The sequence below is a fragment of the Hippopotamus amphibius genome, chromosome 4 (assembly GCF_030028045.1).
Source record: "Hippopotamus amphibius kiboko isolate mHipAmp2 chromosome 4, mHipAmp2.hap2, whole genome shotgun sequence".
In the NCBI taxonomy this organism is placed as follows: Eukaryota; Metazoa; Chordata; class Mammalia; order Artiodactyla; family Hippopotamidae; genus Hippopotamus; species Hippopotamus amphibius.
In genome coordinates, this window is record NC_080189.1 from 177433637 (window position 1) to 177451356 (window position 17720).

Sequence of the window (17720 nt, forward strand, 5' to 3'; positions counted from 1 at the left end):
TATATCCAAGGTGCATTTATTGAGATAGAATGAAGTTCATAATGGATCAGATGTGGAACGTGAGGGATGACTTCCAGATTTCTGGCTTGAGCTTCCATATGGTTCTGCTGGGTTTGAGTGTCTTAGTTGATAATTTATTAAATTAATGGGGAAAAATAGTTTGCATACTTGCTAATGCTAATTTGTGAACGATTTACTTTTAGAGAATTTAAAGACATGAATAATATTTTATGTAGGAAATTAATCATTCCCCAGATTCTTTTCACATTTATAAGCAGCTTTTAGAACTCACGCTGTACCTTATCTTTACTTGAAGAACATCAGATAAAGCGATGGAGATTGTTCTGGCCTTATGCATTATGTGATTTCACCAAACAAAATGTTTTTTGTTCTGTTTTTGTTTTATTGCATTTGCGTTTCATCTTTACAGTGAGTTAACTGAAAAATGGTTTTAAAAATAGGTTACTGTTTTAGAGATGAAGCAATTTAAGGTTAAAAATAAACTGGCAGAGAGGCAGGATTAGAATTAGAAAAACCCATAGTATTTTTTTCTTAATAAGTTTATTTATTTAATTTGTTTATTGGCTGCGTTGGGTCTTCGTGCTGCACACGGGCTTTCTCTAGTTGCAGAGAGCAGGGTCTACTCTTCATTGTGGTGCATGGGCTCCTCATTGCAGTGGCTTCTTGTTGCAGAGCATGGGCTCTAGGTGCATGGGCTTCAGTAGTTGCGGAACACGGGTTCAATAGTTGTGGCTCATGGGCTGTAGAGCACAGGCTCAATAGTTGTGGTACACGGGCTTAGTTGCTCTGTGGCATGTGGGATCTTCCCAGACCAGGGATTGAACCGGTGTCTCCTGCATTGGCAGGCGGATTCTTAACGACTGTGCCACCAGGGAAGTCCCTACACATTATTTTGACATAAAATTGTATATATTTAAAGTGTACGATGTGATAATTTAATATATGTATACATCATGAAATGCTCACCCCAATCAAATTAATACATCCGTCATCTCACTTAGTTAATTTTTTCTTCAGAGAGATCTTTTAAAGATCTTTCAGAGAGATCAATTGGATCTTTTCTTCTTGAATGAAAACTACTTAAGTGGTGTGGTAGGCAGAACAGTGGCCTTCCAAAGATATCAGGTCCTAATCCCTGGAACCTATACATGTTACCTTATTTAGAAAAAGAGGTTTTGTAGATGTGGTTATGGATCCTGAGATAGGGAGATTATCCAGCTATCTGTGGTGGGCCCTAAATGCCAGCACATGTGTCCTTATAAAAGGAAAGCAGAGGGAGATTAGACCCAGACACGGAGGAGAAGGCAGTGTGAAGACGGAGGCAGAGATGGCAGTGATGCAGCCACCAGCCAAGGAATGCTAGCAACTACCAGAAGCTGGGAGAGGCCATAGCACCCCTTGAGGGAGTGTGTCCTTGCCAACGCTTTGATTTTGGCCGAGTGATACTGATTTGGGACTAATGACCTCCAGAACTGTGAGAGAGTACATTTCTGTTGTTCTGAGCCAGTCAGTTTGTGCTAATTTATTATACCAACCACAGGAAAGCAATACAGGTAACTTCCCATTTCAGATAGGATAGAACTCCTTACCACACCCTGAAATGACCCTGACTAGCTTTCTGACCTTATCACTTACCCTTCTTTTCTTGTTCTTCCATAAGGGCAGAAGGACTTGTCAGTCTGATTTATTACTGTATCCCCAGAATCTAGAACAGTGCTTGGCAGAAATAGGCACTCAAAAATCATTCTAAAATGAACATTGATTGAGCTTAATATTCTGAGACAGTAAGTGCCTACCTGCAAGACCAATGACACGCTGACCTGATCCACTAATGGCATTTTTGGATGAGAAGTAAAAGCAAGATATCAGTGGAGTGATATAATGCTGACTTATGTTTCTAGAGAGACCTTTTTTGGGGGAGGAGTGGGAGAAAGATGCACAATAGGGAAAGGATAAAAGAGACATAATTCCTCAATGATCATCTGAGATCAGTAGACGTGATCTACCAGTCTTTTGATTCTGAAAAGATTCATTCGTTCTGTTTTTATGTTTCTCCTAATTTGATTGTTTGAGCATTTTATATCTACTGAATAGAGGTAGATTTTTAAAAAGTTTATTTTAAAATTTTTATAGACAACTTTTACTATGTAAAATAAATATATTTGTTACTAAAAGCTTAACTTTACTTACTTTTTAAGGTCTATTTGAAGTGTCACAGATATGTGGAAAACCGATAATAATGTGAGGAACCCTTCCTGTGGGCCAGGCCCTGTGCTCAATGCTTTAGACATATCCTTTTAAACTTCTTAAAACAACTCCATGCCATGTATTTATTCTTATTTGACAGTTGAGAAAATTTAGGCTTAAAAAATTCAGTGTTTGACTATGATGTTTTGTTGAAGCATGCAATTATATAATTTATTCTTACAAGTGCACCAAGAAAAAAAGAGATAGTCTTAACTAAAAGAATTAAAGAGCACAAACAGATGATACAAATTGCTTTTTCCTTTGGTTTGCAATTCAAAAATAAAAGTACTTGTCTTCCTCACTGTAGGTGATGTTTTCTGAGGTAAGTTAAAAGTTAAGTTCTGAAAAAAGCAGAAGGATTTTGTAAAGGCAGCACAGTTATACATAATAAGCAGAACATGATGTTCCAGACTCCCTACAGGTCATAAAAAGCCTGCAATAGAGTAGGGCTCTACTGACAGGCTGAGCATTTAAGGACACTCTGATGTGAAGTAAGGTGAAGAAGAAAGTGAAGTTATTCCTATAATGTCAGATTGATGGAGAAAAATCATCAGGGTCAGAACTGACCTTATGTGAGAAATTTTTACGAGATAGGAAGCATAAAATTGTGTAACTTATTCTTCCAGTTCACTAAGAAAAAAAGTAGTACTAACCAAAGGAATTAGAGAGCATGGACAGATGGTATAAAATGACTCTTCTATGGTTTACTGTTCAAAAATAAAAGTGCATTGACCACAATGCATTTTGAAAATAATGTCTGTGTTAAATATTTTTATGTATATCCATTTGTGTTTAGGACAAAATAGAGTAACATCATTAATTTGACAATATAAATTCAGTGAAAACATCGACTGCAAATATAGTTTTTTCTGGACATATATAAAATGTTATGTAAGCTGTCTTAATCTAAATATATTGCTTTTCGGTAAGCTGAATTGTAGTAGAGACCAGTGTTCTCACATGTGCTTCTTAGTCATTCAGTCATTGGTTATTTTTATCCTGCCTACAATAAAAATGAGCTGAAACTTCTGAATTTCTTAATTAGAAAATCTTTTGTTTCTTTGATAATGGGACCACCATTACTGCTTGAATGTTGTTTCTGACTTTATGCATTTGGATGATGCAAAGAATAATTTATGGAAATTTTAATACACAATCCTTGCAAGACTATAAAGCAAAGAAGATATTCATATAGTCCACTTTAATAAAGGTCTGTAATGTTTGAATTAAAACTGTATGGATTAACTAGCCTTTTGACAGTGTGGTGAAGTAGATGTTTCCAAATCAGAACATCTAGAAACTCTGGATAAAGTACAACAAGCCTTCTTATAAATGTATGGTTAAGCTTATAAGAGAGTAAGGAATATTCAGGGCCTAGAAGCAAAACAGTCGGTTCCACTTCTACTTAGGATATAGATGTGTGCAAGAAAACATCACCCCCATCTGACAACAATAGCTTGTTCACAAATTTCACATAATCATAACTTTTCTCAAGTCCATCAGAAGTGGTCATAAAGCAATCAGATGAACTATATATATTCAAAAGAGCTCTCTGAGGAAAGATGGGACACAGGGACACTGACTTTTGACAAGACTAAAAGAGGAGGAAGTGGCCACCACATAAAATTGTTAGAAAAAATCAGCTAAAATTTTGGTGAGTTTTTGAAGATTGATCTGCAGGCTCACAGGTCAATTTGGAATAACTCATCCAGACACAACGGAACTTTGTACTCACTTGTGAGCTCTCTTCCACAGCCCTCCTTGCCTTGGGGGGCAGGGGAGGAGACTTGGAGAGAACCTCTTCTGGTGAGTCAGGTGTGGTGACGATTGATGCTGGGGAACAGGGAACATGGCACTGCCCGCTTCCTCACAGTGACATGCATGGATATACAGCGAGTTTCAGCAGAGCATTCGGAACTATAAAAGAATCAAATGAAAATGCTAGAAATAAAAAAGGATGATATCAGAGATGAAGTATTTCTCCAACAGGCATAACTGGGAAAGGAATCAGTGAACTTGAAGGTAGAAATTATCTAAATTGAAACACAAAGATAAAAAAGAGTGAAAAAATAGGAGCGCATTCAGTGGCTTTGAGACAGTATAAAGTGATGTAATATATGTGCAATTAAAGTCTCGGAATGAGAAAAGAGAGAACAAGGAAGAACCATTTGAAGAAATAATGGCCAAGACTTTTCTGAGATTAATGAATGACAACAAGCCAAAGATCCAAGAAGCTCAGAGGACCCCAACCAAGATAAATACACACACACACACTCCTCCTAGGTACATCATTATCAAACTGTTGAAAACGAAAAATAAAAGACAACCTTGGGAACAGCCAGAGACAAATGAAACATTCAATATCGAGGAGCAAAGATGAGAATTAAACAGCCTTATGGTCAGAAAATACACAGGCCAGGGGACAATGGAATGTTGTATTAAAAGTACTGTAAGCAAAAAGCAAAAAAAAAAAAAAGTCAACAGGAAATCTATACCCAGTGAAAATATCTTTCAAGGATGAAGGCAAAAAAAAAAAAAAAAAAAAAACTTTTGTTTTTAGACAAACAGGAATCGAAAGAATTCATTGTATTAGACGTGACGCTACAAGAAGTGCTAAGGGAAGTTCTTTTAGCCAGAAGTAATGTATTACCAGATAGAAATTGGATTTACATGAAGAAATGTAGAGCTCCAGAAGTAGTAAAAATTAGGGTAAATGTAAATGAAATAATAACAATTCTACACAAATTCTTCCAGAAAATAGAGGATAAAGAACTTCACAAGTGATTCTAGGAGGCCAGCATTATCCTGATATCCAAATGAGACATAGACATTACAAAAAAAAAAAACTATAGATGCCTATCCCTCATGAACTTAGATGCAAACATCTTTTGAAAAACAGCAGATCAAGTTCAGCAACATGTAAAAGAGAGAATACATCATGACCAGTCATGGTTTATCACAGTAACTTAGGGTTGGTTTAAAATTCAAAATCTAATCAATATAAGTCATCATATCAGCAAACTAAAACAAAACAAAATACCACCATCCGATCATCCCAGTAGATTTAGGAAAAGCATTTGACAAAATCCAACATCATTCCTCGAGAAAAAAGCCCCAAACTTCAGCATACTAGGAACAGATAGAAACTTCCTCTGTGAGAAACCTGCAGATAACATCATACTTAAAGGTCAAAGACTGAATGTTTTCCCCTAGGATCAGGAACAAGCCAAGAGTGTACAGTCCTTACTGCATTCGTTCAACACTGCTAGGTATTCTAACCACTGCAGTAAGGCAACAAAAAAGAAGTGAAAGGCATCAACATTGCAGAGGAAGAAATAAGATGTGTTTTTCTGTCAGATAACATTATCTTCTATGTAGCAATCTACAAAAGAAAAATACTTAGAACTACTGAGTATGGAAAGATTGCAGGATACAAGATAAATACACAAATAGTACTTCTACACATTAGTAGTAAGTAATTGGAAATTGAAGTTTTTCTTAAACAAAATATGTAATACTTAGGGGTAAATCTGATAAATGTGTTAAGACCTGTATACTGAAAACTATGAACATTGATGAGAGAAATATTAGAAGAACTAAGTGAATGGAAAGATGCATCACATTCGTGGATCAAAAGACTCAATGTTATTATGTCAGCTCTCAGATAAGTCTATATATTTAATGCAAAATACTAAAAATTCCAAAAAGTCAGGGTTTTTTCCCGTTGTAGAAAATAAGTGAATTCTAAAATTCATATCAAAATGCAGAGGACTTGGAACAGCCAGAATAATTTTGAAAAAGAGAAAGAGGACTTCTGTTACCTGATTTTCAGAAATAATATACAGCATAGCAATTAAGACTAAGAATATTGGTATAAAGATGAATCAATGGGACACACAGAAAGTTTTTTAAAAAACCTCATAGATACATTCCCAGTTGATTTTTAATGCAGATATAGAGGCAATTCAGTACAGAGAGGATAGTCTTTTCAACAAATAGTGCTAGGTCAATTGAGAAGAAAGTCCATACTTTGAGTCATATGCAAAAGTTAACCCCAAATAGATCATAAACTTGAGGGTTGAAAACTAAAATCATAAAAACTTCTAGAAGAAAACATAAGAGCATATCTTTGTGACCTTGGGTTAGACAAAGATTTCTTACATATGACACTAAAAGCATGATCTATAGAAGAAAAGTTTGATAAATTTGATTTCATGAAGGTGTAAAACTTCTCTTCAGGAGACAGTTAAGAGAGTGAAAAAACAAGTCATAGAATGGGAGAAAATACAAATCATATATGTGATAAAGGATATGTGTTCACAATACACAGAGAACTCTCAAGACAATAATAAAATAACCCAATTTAAAAAAGGCAAAAAATTTAAACTAATACTTCACCAAAGATTTGTAGATAGCCAATAAACAGATGTTCAGTATCATTAGTCATTAGATAAATGCAAATAAATTTATACACCTGTTAGAATATATGTACTAAAAAAACCCTGATAGTACCAAGTGTAGACAAGAATGTGGAGCAACTCAAACTCTCATATACTATTGGTGGAAGTGTATCAATAAAGTGGTACAACCACTTAGGAAAACAGTTTGGCAGTTTCTCAGAAGTTTAAATGTAAGCCTGTTGAATCACCCAACCACTTCACTTCTAAGGATTAAGAGAAATTAAAGCAAGTTTTCATATAGGGACTTATATATGATTGCTTATTGCAATGCTATTTGTAATAGCCCAAACTAAAAATAATCCACATGCCCATCAACAGGTGAATGGATAAACAAATTGTGGTATATCCATATGATGGAATACAAACTAATCTTTATATATTCTGAATCCATGTCTTTTCTTGGTTATGTATTGAAATATCTTCTTCCACTCTGGTTTATCTTAATGTTTTAGATTAATTTTGTAAACAACATGATTGGGTTTTATTTTTGATCCAACCTGACTGTTTTAATTAGAACATTTCATCCATTTACATTTAATTGCAGATATTATCTTACTGTTTATTTGCTTTTTCTCTTTGGTGTTTCTTTTTTGTCATTTATTTCCTTTTTTTGAATTAACAAAGTGGTTTTATTACTTTATTTTCTTCCCCCTCCTGTTAGCTTGGAACTCTCTTTTACTTTACTTTTGTTGGTGACCTTAGAGATTATAGCAAAGACACATTACCAGAGTTTAATGTTCATTGGTATTTTTACTGTCTTTCTGATAATACAAGAGCTCCATTTAATCCTCTTAAATAAGAGGATTATGTGTTATTGTTGTCAGATATTGTAATTATTTATGTATTTCAAGCCTCACAGATATTATTGTTTTATATAATCAATATTTATTTAGATTTACCCACATATTTGTAAATTTTTTTTGCCTGCATTATTTCCATTTGGAATAATTTTTCTTCTGCCTGAAGAATTATACCCTTTAGTATTTGTACACCCTTGTGTACCCTTGTACAAATCTGCTAGTGACAAATTCTGTTTTTCTTTTTTGGCCTGAAAATGTATTTCACATTGAATTTTTTCAATTAATTTTTTATTGGAATATAGTTGATTTACAGTGTTGTGTTAGTTTCTGCTATACAGCAAAGTGAGTCAGTTATACATACACATATATCTACTCTTTTTTAGATTCTATTCTCATATAGGTCATTACAGAGTACTGAATAGAGTTCCCTGTGCTTTACAGTAGATTCTTTTATATTTTATATGGAGTAGTGTTTGTATGTTAATTCCAATCTCCCAATTTATTGCTTCTCCCCTTTCTTTGGCAACCATAAATTTGTTTTGTACTCCTGTGACTCAGTTTCTGTTTTGTAAATAGGTTCATTTGTACCATTTTTCTTAGATCCCACATATAAGCGATATCATATGATATTTGCCTTTCTCTGTCTGACTTACTTCACTCAGTATGACAATCTCTAGGTCCATCCATGTTGCTGCAAATGGCATTATTTTGTTCTTTTTTATGGCTGAGTAATATTTCATTGTACATATGTACCACATCCTCTTTATCCTTTCCTTTGTCAATGGACATTTAGGTTGCTTTCATGTCCTGGCTATTGTAAATAGTGCTGCAGTGAACATTGGGGTACAGGTATCCTGTTGAATTATGGCTTTCTCTGGATATATGCCCAGGAGTGGGAATGCTGGATATGTAGCTGTATTTTTAGTTTTTAAAGGAATCTCTATACTGTTCTCCATAGTGGCTATACCATTTGCATTCCCACCAGCAGTACAGGAGGGTTCCCTTTTCTTCACACCCTCTCCAGCATTTATTGTTTGTAGATTTTTTGGTGATGGCCATCCTAACTGGTGTGAGGTGATACCTCATTGTAGTTTTGATTTGCATGTCTCTAATAATTAGTGATGTTGAACATCTTTTCATTTGCTTTTTGGCCATCTGTATGTTGTCTTTGGAGAAATGTCTATTTAGATCTTCCGCCCATTTTTCGATTGGGTTGTTTGTAAATAGATGTTTTATGAACAGGATTTTACACTACCTATATGGAGGTTTCTTTCTAGCATATGTGTATGGCTTCTTGAATCTGTGGCTTACTTTGTCAGTTGGGGAAAATTCTCAGACATTTTTTTTTAAAGTAATACTCTGCTTAATCTTTTCTCTCCTTCAAGGACTCCAGTTTCACATATATTTGACCTTTTCATAGTATCGTCTATGTCTTTTATCTTCTTTTCCATCCTTTTCTCTTTGTGATTCATCCTGAGTGTTTTATCCTGACCTGTGTTTCAGTTCACTAATTCATCTGTGTCTAAGCTGCTTTTGATTGTTTTATTTTTCTGGTCTGGACTATTTAGCTCTTTAAAAAATCTGCCATATCCTTTTTAAAAAAAATCTTTGATTTTTCTGTTAAAATTCTCAGTTGTATCTTTTATTCTTTTGAACCAGGTATGTATTGGATAACACCAATACCTGAGGCTCCTTTTGGCACTTTTCTATTTCCTTTCACATCTGCTGGTTCTCATTCATACTATCTCTTCGGGTGCCTGGATATTATTGATTGTGTGCTTGGTTTTGTCTTTGAAAAATTATTTGTAGAAATAGTTTGAGACCTAGGGTAATATCTTCTCCTAGAAAGGAATATTTTTTCTTCTGACAGCCACTTAATTGCACTAGCTGTCAAGCCTAACTTAATCCAGTTTCATGTATTGGATGACTTGAAACTGGGCTGCTCTCTCTGCAAAGGCTGGGCTGCTTCAGGATAACCCTTGTCCTATCCCAGGGGGCTTAAGGCTGTCCAAAAGGCTGCTTAAGTTTTCAGCCTCCCAGGAGCCTTTTCCAGAATCAGCAAATTCCCCCAGGGGAAAAACAGGCCCCAGATTATATGCTTACCTTTCTGGATTTCCATGGTCTCTTAGATCTTGGATGAGTAATTGTTTTCACTACCTTGTTAGTTTCTGTATGCCTTTGTGTAGATGATTTTTATATACTGTCCAGCTTTTTAAATTATCCTCAGCAGGAGAGCTGATTAGAATTACCTAGTCTGCCGTTACTGAAAGAGGAAGTTCCCTTTCTTTTTATTTTTTCCTTCTTAATTTAATCTCAGAACAATATTAACCCCAAATAATTTCTTTTTATATACTTGCATATACCCTGTTATCACCTCTACCCCTACACAGATCAACTGATTGTTTTCTAATGATGTGTTAGGAATAATCCAGAACCTAAAATTAAATACCGTGCCAAAACACTTGTGAGGGATCTCTTTTTTAAACTTTGAGTTCTTCAGCACCCTTTTTTTTTCTTGGGATGAAATTGTTTTGCAGTAGCAGATCTCCACTTTTGGTCTACATTTGCTTTGTAGGCAGTCTTATCCACAACAGCCTTGGCTTTAAATATCATCTATATAAATTTTATCTATTCTATATTCTTATTTATAGCAGATCTTTTCGGAGTATCAGAACTGTATATACAATTCTCTGTTTGTAATCTCTACTTGGATGCCATAAAGGCATCTCAAAGTTAACGAGTCCAAAACTGAGCTCCTGGTACTTTCTCCCGACATCTGGGCTTCCTCCAGTGTCCCCTACCCTAATGGGTAACCTTGTTATCCACCTGGCTTTCAAGCCAGATTTTGGGAGTCATCCTTGATACCGCCTATTCTTGTACTACTTGTTTATACAGTCCTGTTGGTTTTATGTCATGAATATTTCTTGAATCCATCTCCTTCTCTCCAGCAACACTACCTCCACCCTAGTCCAGACTATTATGAGGGTTTGCTCAGATAAATGTAGTAAGTTCCTAAGGGATCCTCACACTACCTCCCTCCCAATCCATCCCCCCTCGTTTCTTATCATTTTCAACTTTATAATCAGCATGTTATTTCAAAGCATTTAAAACTACAGTTTGAATATTCTTTTGCTGAATGTATCTAAGGCCCTGTGTAATTTGGGCACTATCTGTTTCACTAGCCTCCGTCCCTCCTCTCACTCTTTTCTCCAGGCACACTGACCTCCTCTCAGCAACTCGGACCTGTCATGCTCCTCCTCACTCCTCAGTGCCTTCCTACTCCTCTTGCTTTCCTACCTTCCTTTGTCCTAACTTTTGTCTAGTTATCTCTTTCTCTTCACACAGGTCAGTTGTCACTTCTCATTGATCCTCTTTCCTCAGAGGAGATGAGCTCACCCTGCAGATGCTCTATGGCCCCCTGTACTTCTTATCCTTAGATTTTACTGCACTGTTAATTACAGGATGAGCAGGTACATTGCTAGTCCTCCTCATTGCTAAGTCTCCAGCTCCTAGCACAGTGCCTCGAATGTAACTACATGGATCTCTGTTCAGTATTTGAATGTATATAATCAATAGAAATCCCTCAAAGATAGGGAACCATGTCTTTGACTTTCCTCCAGCTTCCCAGAATCCTTAGTGATGTTGGTACTTAATAAATAGCTGTGAGTGAAATTAAAGTTATATTATCAGATTAGATTTTCATTGGGCTACTTTAGAGAGAGATGAGGATAGAAGGGAAAAGTGCCATGACCAACTAGAGAGGAAAGAGAGCATCACTTGCTTATAGAAATTTGCCATACTTTCCAGTGCTGCCTCCCCCATCCACCAGGAAACAGTTTATAATTTTTTCAAAAAGTTTAATTAAATATGACCAAAGTGGATCATTTGAATGGTTACTTATAGCTCTTGTGTGCATTAAATAGTTACTTCTTTGATAAGCACATCCTTTCTTTGCAGTGTTTTCAAGTACTGTTGATTTACATTTCAAGGCTAAATTATGAAATTATCTATGATTCTAATTTACTATGTGTAAAACCGACCTGGCAGTCGTCCGGCTCAAAGTTCAGCTTCAAAACCAGGGTCTTGAAATGTATTGATTTCTTCTGGTGTCCTCGTGATTTTGCACGGCCGGATACTTCATTGCACATTTGCAGTAGTCACATGATCGTTACTATTGGTATTGGTATTTTGTTTTTGGAAAGAGATCTTTGGGATGTTTTATGTGTACCTCCCCGTGAACCTTGCTAATCACTGAAACACAGATTAAAAGAAGGGTAAAGCACACCATTTTTATTCCTGTCTCTGCCTCCACTCTATTTCCCCTTTCTGCCTCTCAGATTTTGATTTTCAGTGCTCTCAGCTAGTTCTTTCCAACCTTTACTTAAGCGTGGAACGTGGCAGCCAGTGATAGGGAAAAGAAAGAGATACTGTAGTTAATTGTTAATGGTATTTTAGAGTTAGCATGTTCCAGTTATTCATATTTAACTCAGCTGTAAAGTCTTTTATAAGTAGTATCATTGTATAGTGAAAAGAGTTGTTCACTATTAATGTTAGGTACTAAAAATTCCCACATTTACGACCCTCAAAACCCCAGATACTTTATATGTCCTAGGTTTTTCATATTTTAGTATTTAAATCCATATTATTTAATTTCAAAATAACCTGTGATGTTATCTCTAAAAATATACAAAGATACTTTGTAATTTTAGAATTCCTTTACCTATAACCAGTGCTATTTATGGTAGATATGTTTACCAGTTTTATTTAATAAGTTTAGTTTCCAAATGTGTGAACCCCAAATATTTGCTCTTTTGGAGTAAGCCAGTGATTTATTTATGCTTCTCTATGTTGTATATTGTAAAAAGAAAGATCTTCTTGAGGCATTGTAATGTGGGTTTATTGGAGACAGCGGTTTCCCTCTCTGTAAGGACTATATTATGTTGTTTTACAAAATGCATTCATGCTAACTAAAGAATGAATTTAAATACAGAGCGTCTAGTACATTTGCCTTCCTTGAGTGGGAATCTTTTTTAAATTTGGAAATGTACCATTAACTTATTTATAAAATGTCATTTCATTTTTGAGGAATTCAAGTTGGAATGCCAGCCGTACGATAGTATGTAAAAGGAACAGTAACTGGCATTAAGGCATACACTTAAGCAATAGAGGAATTTACTTTTCAGTGTCTTCCAAGGCCCATGAGGATGCACACTTATTTACCCAGGCAGTGTGGAGCTCAACTATGTTTGTTCAGAGGGTGTGACTCTGTGGAGGACAACACTAACTGGTAAGTATCAAACTCTTATTGTATTATGTTTCAGAAAAATATGTTTAGAAATCAATTGAATTTTAGCAGTGATAAAATCTCTTAGTCTGTGCTGGTTTCTTAACAGTGGACAGTCCCAGATGTTGAAGTCAGCACAACAAGAGAAAAACCCAAATCCTGATAAGACTTGAGGATTTTTCGAAACTTAAATGCAAAATAGTTGGGGCAAATGTTGCTGCGGGAGTCAAGACTAAGTAATACAGTAAGAAGAAATGAAGTTGGAGAGCTTCTCCTGTTCTTCCTTTGCATAAAGTTTCCATATGTACAAAACCCAGGACTTTAATGACTTTAAGAGGGGCAGAATTACATCTCTTGGAACTTAAAACAACAGACTCATGTGAACTGGAATGCACATTGTGGCCCTCACAATTTATTTAAATATTTCTTTGCAAAGTGCCTTCTGTTTCTAAATAAAAGCTGTGCCTTCTGAAACCTGTAAGTGATGTATCCCGGCCACATCAAATCTTCTAAAAGCGTTTTCCAAATCCAAAATTGTTAGTGCGGGACAAGTGTTTGTTTTGGAAAAAGTGAAACCGAGGGATGTGGGAGGGTTGATTTCAGAGACCAGTTGCTGCTCTGCTTTGTGCCTTATCGTTCCTTCTCTTTTTCTTTCCAGCCAGGAACTCTTAAGATACATAATTGACTGTTGGTTGAAAAAACTTGTAAAATGTCATTTGTGTGTGTGATACAAAAGTTTAAAACAAAACACAACACAAATCAGCCACCCTAATATGTGATCAGTTTTCTGGGAATTAACCCCGCATAAGCATCTGCCACAGCAGAGCCACTGCCAGATCTCAGGGTGGATGTAAGGTACGCCTTAATAAACGGTGACTGGAAATGCAGACACTGTGAGGGAGAATTCAGTCCTTGGCTTCAGCATCAGGCAAACAGAGCGTTAAGTCTTAGAGGTGCCAATTACAAGCTTGCTGGCCTTCAGCAAAATACTTGACAGCTCTGAGTCTGTTCCTTCTGCTGTGGAATGACATATGTTGTCTTCTAGTACGATGACTGGCAGTGGTCCCACTGCACTGAATCAAGGACTCCGGGTACCTGGTCTGAATCACGGTTACAGAGACACTGGGGTGGAAGATGGCATGAATATCTCCTCATTGACACGCTCGAAAGAGAATTGAGGATGCATTTCTATGTGATCCATTTTTGCTTTGCCTTGTGTCTAATTCTACCAATCCCTAATCTTTAGGACTCACTTCAAAATCTCTTGAAGCCACCTTTTAGGAGATGTGGAAAAAGTGTGTGAAGGGAGAGAGCGTCAAGAGCAGAGAGTTTAGGTGAAAGGGTAAGAGATATTCAGTCATCTGGCAATTACTTACTGAATGCTTGCCATGGGGACACAGTAGTGAACAAAACTGACGAAAAGTCATGCAGTCATGAAGCTTATGTTCCAGATGTGGGAGACATAGCATAAACAGATGAATGTGTTGTATGTTGGATAATGGAGATGTAAACCCATCGGGTCATGGTGAGGGCTGGGGAGAGGGGGTGGCTTTCTGTTTAAAATAGGGTCATCAGGGAAGGGCTTATTGAAAAGGTGATGTTAGAATAGAGGCTTGAAAGAGATCAGGGAGCCAACCATGTGGAAATCTGGCAGGAGCAGGAATTGGGAACAGATCTTTGTAAGTCATTGAAAAGGTTTTGACTTTTCCTCTGAGTGGGTTGGAAAGCCACTGAAGAGTTTGGAGCAAAGAAGTGACATGATCTGACTTTTTTTTTTTTTTTTTTGCCTTCCATATTTTATTTTATTTTATTTTTTAAGCACTTTATTGGAATATAGTTACTTTACACTCTTGTACCAGCTTTTGAGGTACAGCAAAGTGAATCAGCTGTATTTATACATATATCCCCTCCCTCCTACGACTCCCTCCCACCCTCCCTGTCCTGGCCCTCTAAAGCATCACCCATCATTGAGTTGATCTCCCTTTGTTATACAACAACTTCCCACTAGCTATCTATTTTACAGTTGGTAGTGTATATATGTCTATGCTACTCTCTCACTTCGTCCCCTTCCCTTTCGCCCCCCGCCCCCCAACCCTGTGTCCTCCAGTCCATTCTCTGCATCTGCATCCTTATTCTTGTCTTGTCACTGGGTTCATCAGTACCTTTTTTTTTTTTTTTTAGATTCCGTATATATGAGTTAGTATACAGTATTTGTTTTTCTCTTTCTGGCTTACTTTACTCTATATGACACACTCTAGGTCTACCCACCTCATTACATATAGCTCCATTTCATTCCTTTTTATGGCTGAGTAATATTCCATTGTATATCTATGCCACATCTTCTTTATCCATTCATCTGTTGATGGGCATTTAGGTTGCTTCCATGTCCTGGCTATTGTAAATAGTGCTGCAATGAACATTATGGTACATGTTTCTTTTTGGATTATGATTTTCTCTGGGTATATGCCCAGTAGCGGGATTACTGGATCATGTGGTAGTTCTATTTGTAGTTTTTTAAGGAACCTCCGAACTGTTTTCCATAGTGGCTGTACCAGCTTACATTCCCATTAACAGTGCAGGGGAGTTCCCTTTTCTCCACACCCTCTCCAACATTTATTGTTTCTAGATGTTTTGATGATGGCCTTTCTGACCAGTGTGAGGTGATACCTCATTGTGGCTTTGACTTGCATTTCTCTAATGAAAGTGATGTTGGGCATCTTTTCATGTGTTTGTTGGTCATCTGTATGTCTTCTTTGGAGAAATGTCTATTTAGGTCTTCTGCCCATTTGTGGATTGGGTTATTTGCTTTTTTGGTATTAAGCTGCATGAGCTGCTTGTATATTTTGGAGGTTAATCCTTTGTCCGTTGCTTTGTTGGCAAGTATTTTCTCCCATTCTGAGGGTTTTCTTGACTTGTTTATGGTTTCTTTCACTGTGCAAAAGCTTTTAAGTTTCATGAGGTCCCATTTGTTTATTCTTGATTTTATTTCCATGATTCTAGGTGGTGGGTCAAAAAGGATCTTACTTTGATGTATGTCATAGAGTGTTCTGCCTGTGTTTTCCTCTAAGAGTCTCATAGTGTCTGGCCTTACATGTAGGTCTTTAATCCACTTGGAGTTTATTCCTGTGTATGGTGTTAGGAAGTGTTCTAATTTCATTCTTTTACATGTTGCTGTGCAGTGTTCCCAGCACCACTTATTGAAGAGGCTGTCTTTTCCATTGTATACTCGTGCCTCCTTTGTCAAAGATAAGGTGCCCATATGTGCTTGGGTTTACCTCTGGGTTCTCTGTTCTGTTCCATTGATCTTCGTTTCTATTTTTGTGCCAGTACCATACTGTCTTGATCACTGTGGCCTCGTAGTATAGTTTGAAGTCAGGAAGCCTAATTCCACCAACTCTATCTTTCCTTCTCAAGATTGCTTTGGCTGTTCGGGGTCTTTTGCATTTCTGTACAAATTGTAAGATTTCTTTTTCTAGTTCTATGAGAAATGCCATTGGTAATTTGATCGGGATTGCATTGAATCTGTAAATTGCTTTGGGCAGGATAGTCATTTTCACAATGTTGATTCTTCCAATCCAAGAACATGGTATGTCCTTCCATCTGTTTGTATCATCTTTGATTTCTTTCATCAGTGTCTTATAGTTTTCTGCATACAGGTCTTTTGCCTCCTTAGGCAGGTTTATTCCTAGGTATTTTATTCTTTTTGTTGCGATGGTAAATGGGAGAGTTTCCTTAATTTCTCTCCCTGCTCTTTTGTTGTTAGTGTTTAGGAATGCTAGAGATTTCTGCACATTAATTTTGTATCCTGCTACTTTACTAAATTCATCGATTAGTGCCAGCAGTCTTCTGGGAGAGCCTTTAGGGTTTTCTATGTATAATATCATGTCATCTGCAAAGAGTGACAGTTTTACTTCTTTTCCAATTTGGATTCCTTTTATTTCATTTTCTTCTCTGATTGCTGTGGCTAACACTTCCAAAACTATGTTGAATAATAATGGTTGAGAATGGGCACCCTTGTCTTGTTCCTGTTCTTAGAGGGAATGCTTTCAGTTTTTCACCGTTTAGAATGATGTTGGCTTTTGGTTTCTTGTATGTGGCTTTTATTATGTTGAGGTAATTTCCTTCTATGCTCATTTTCTGGAGAGTTTTTATCATAAATGGATGTTGAATTTTGTCAAAAGCTTTTTCTGCATCTATTGAGATGATCATATGGTTTTTATCCTTCCATTTGTTGATATGATGCATCACATTGATTGATTTGCATATATTGAAGAGTCCTTGCATCCCAGGGATAAACCCCACTTGATCATGGTGTATGATCTTTTTTTTTTTTTTTTTTTTTGATTTTTTTTTTGGGGGTACACCAGGTTCAATCATTTGTTTTTGTGTATGATCTTTTTAATGTGCTGTTGGATTCAGTTAGCTAGTATTTTGTTGAGGATTTTTGCATCTGTATTCATGATCTGACGTTTTAACAAGAATCTCTTTGGCTGCTGTGGAGAATAGATAATAGAGGGGCAGTGATAGAATCAGGGACTAGCTAGCAGGTTATTGGAGTAGTTCAGCCTGGAGATGACGGTGGCTTGGATCAGAGTGGCAGTGGTGGAGGTGATAGGTGGTCAGATTTTGGATCAGGATTGACTGGTCATTTGATTATGGAAAGTTGGAGACTGAGAGGAGTAAAGGATGACCCCGAAGTTTTTGAGTTGAAAGCTGGCAGGGCAGAGTTGTCATTTATTGTTTACTGAGTTGAAGAAGATGGGAGGAGGAGTAGGGGAGAGGTCAGTTCAGGTGGTGACATTCCTGTGAGATATCCAAGGGTGGGGAGAGGAGACAGTTGGATGTAGAGTGGTCATTATGTAAACGCTCAGTTTGCACAAGTTGGTAAGTCATAAAAGTCCTATTTAA

General features: G+C 36.7%; 1 protein-coding gene across 8 annotated transcripts in view; it reads left to right on the forward strand.

The window, feature by feature from the left end:
* PPP4R4 (protein phosphatase 4 regulatory subunit 4) overlaps nt 1-17720 on the forward strand; it is a 106489-nt gene that overhangs the window by 44556 nt on the left and 44213 nt on the right. Inside the window, exons 4-5 of one of the 8 annotated variants that reach the window (XM_057733458.1) lie at nt 12712-12815; nt 12922-13246. The exons of 5 other annotated variants lie outside the window; for them this stretch is intronic. In XM_057733458.1, coding sequence (XP_057589441.1) covers nt 12712-12815; nt 12922-12985 — 168 coding nt within the window. In that variant the 3' untranslated portion in view covers nt 12986-13246. Of the gene's footprint in view, nt 1-12711; nt 12816-12921; nt 13247-14131; nt 14155-17720 lie in introns of those variants that run through there. 2 more of the 8 variants (XM_057733459.1, XM_057733457.1) reach the window with 2 other exon arrangements.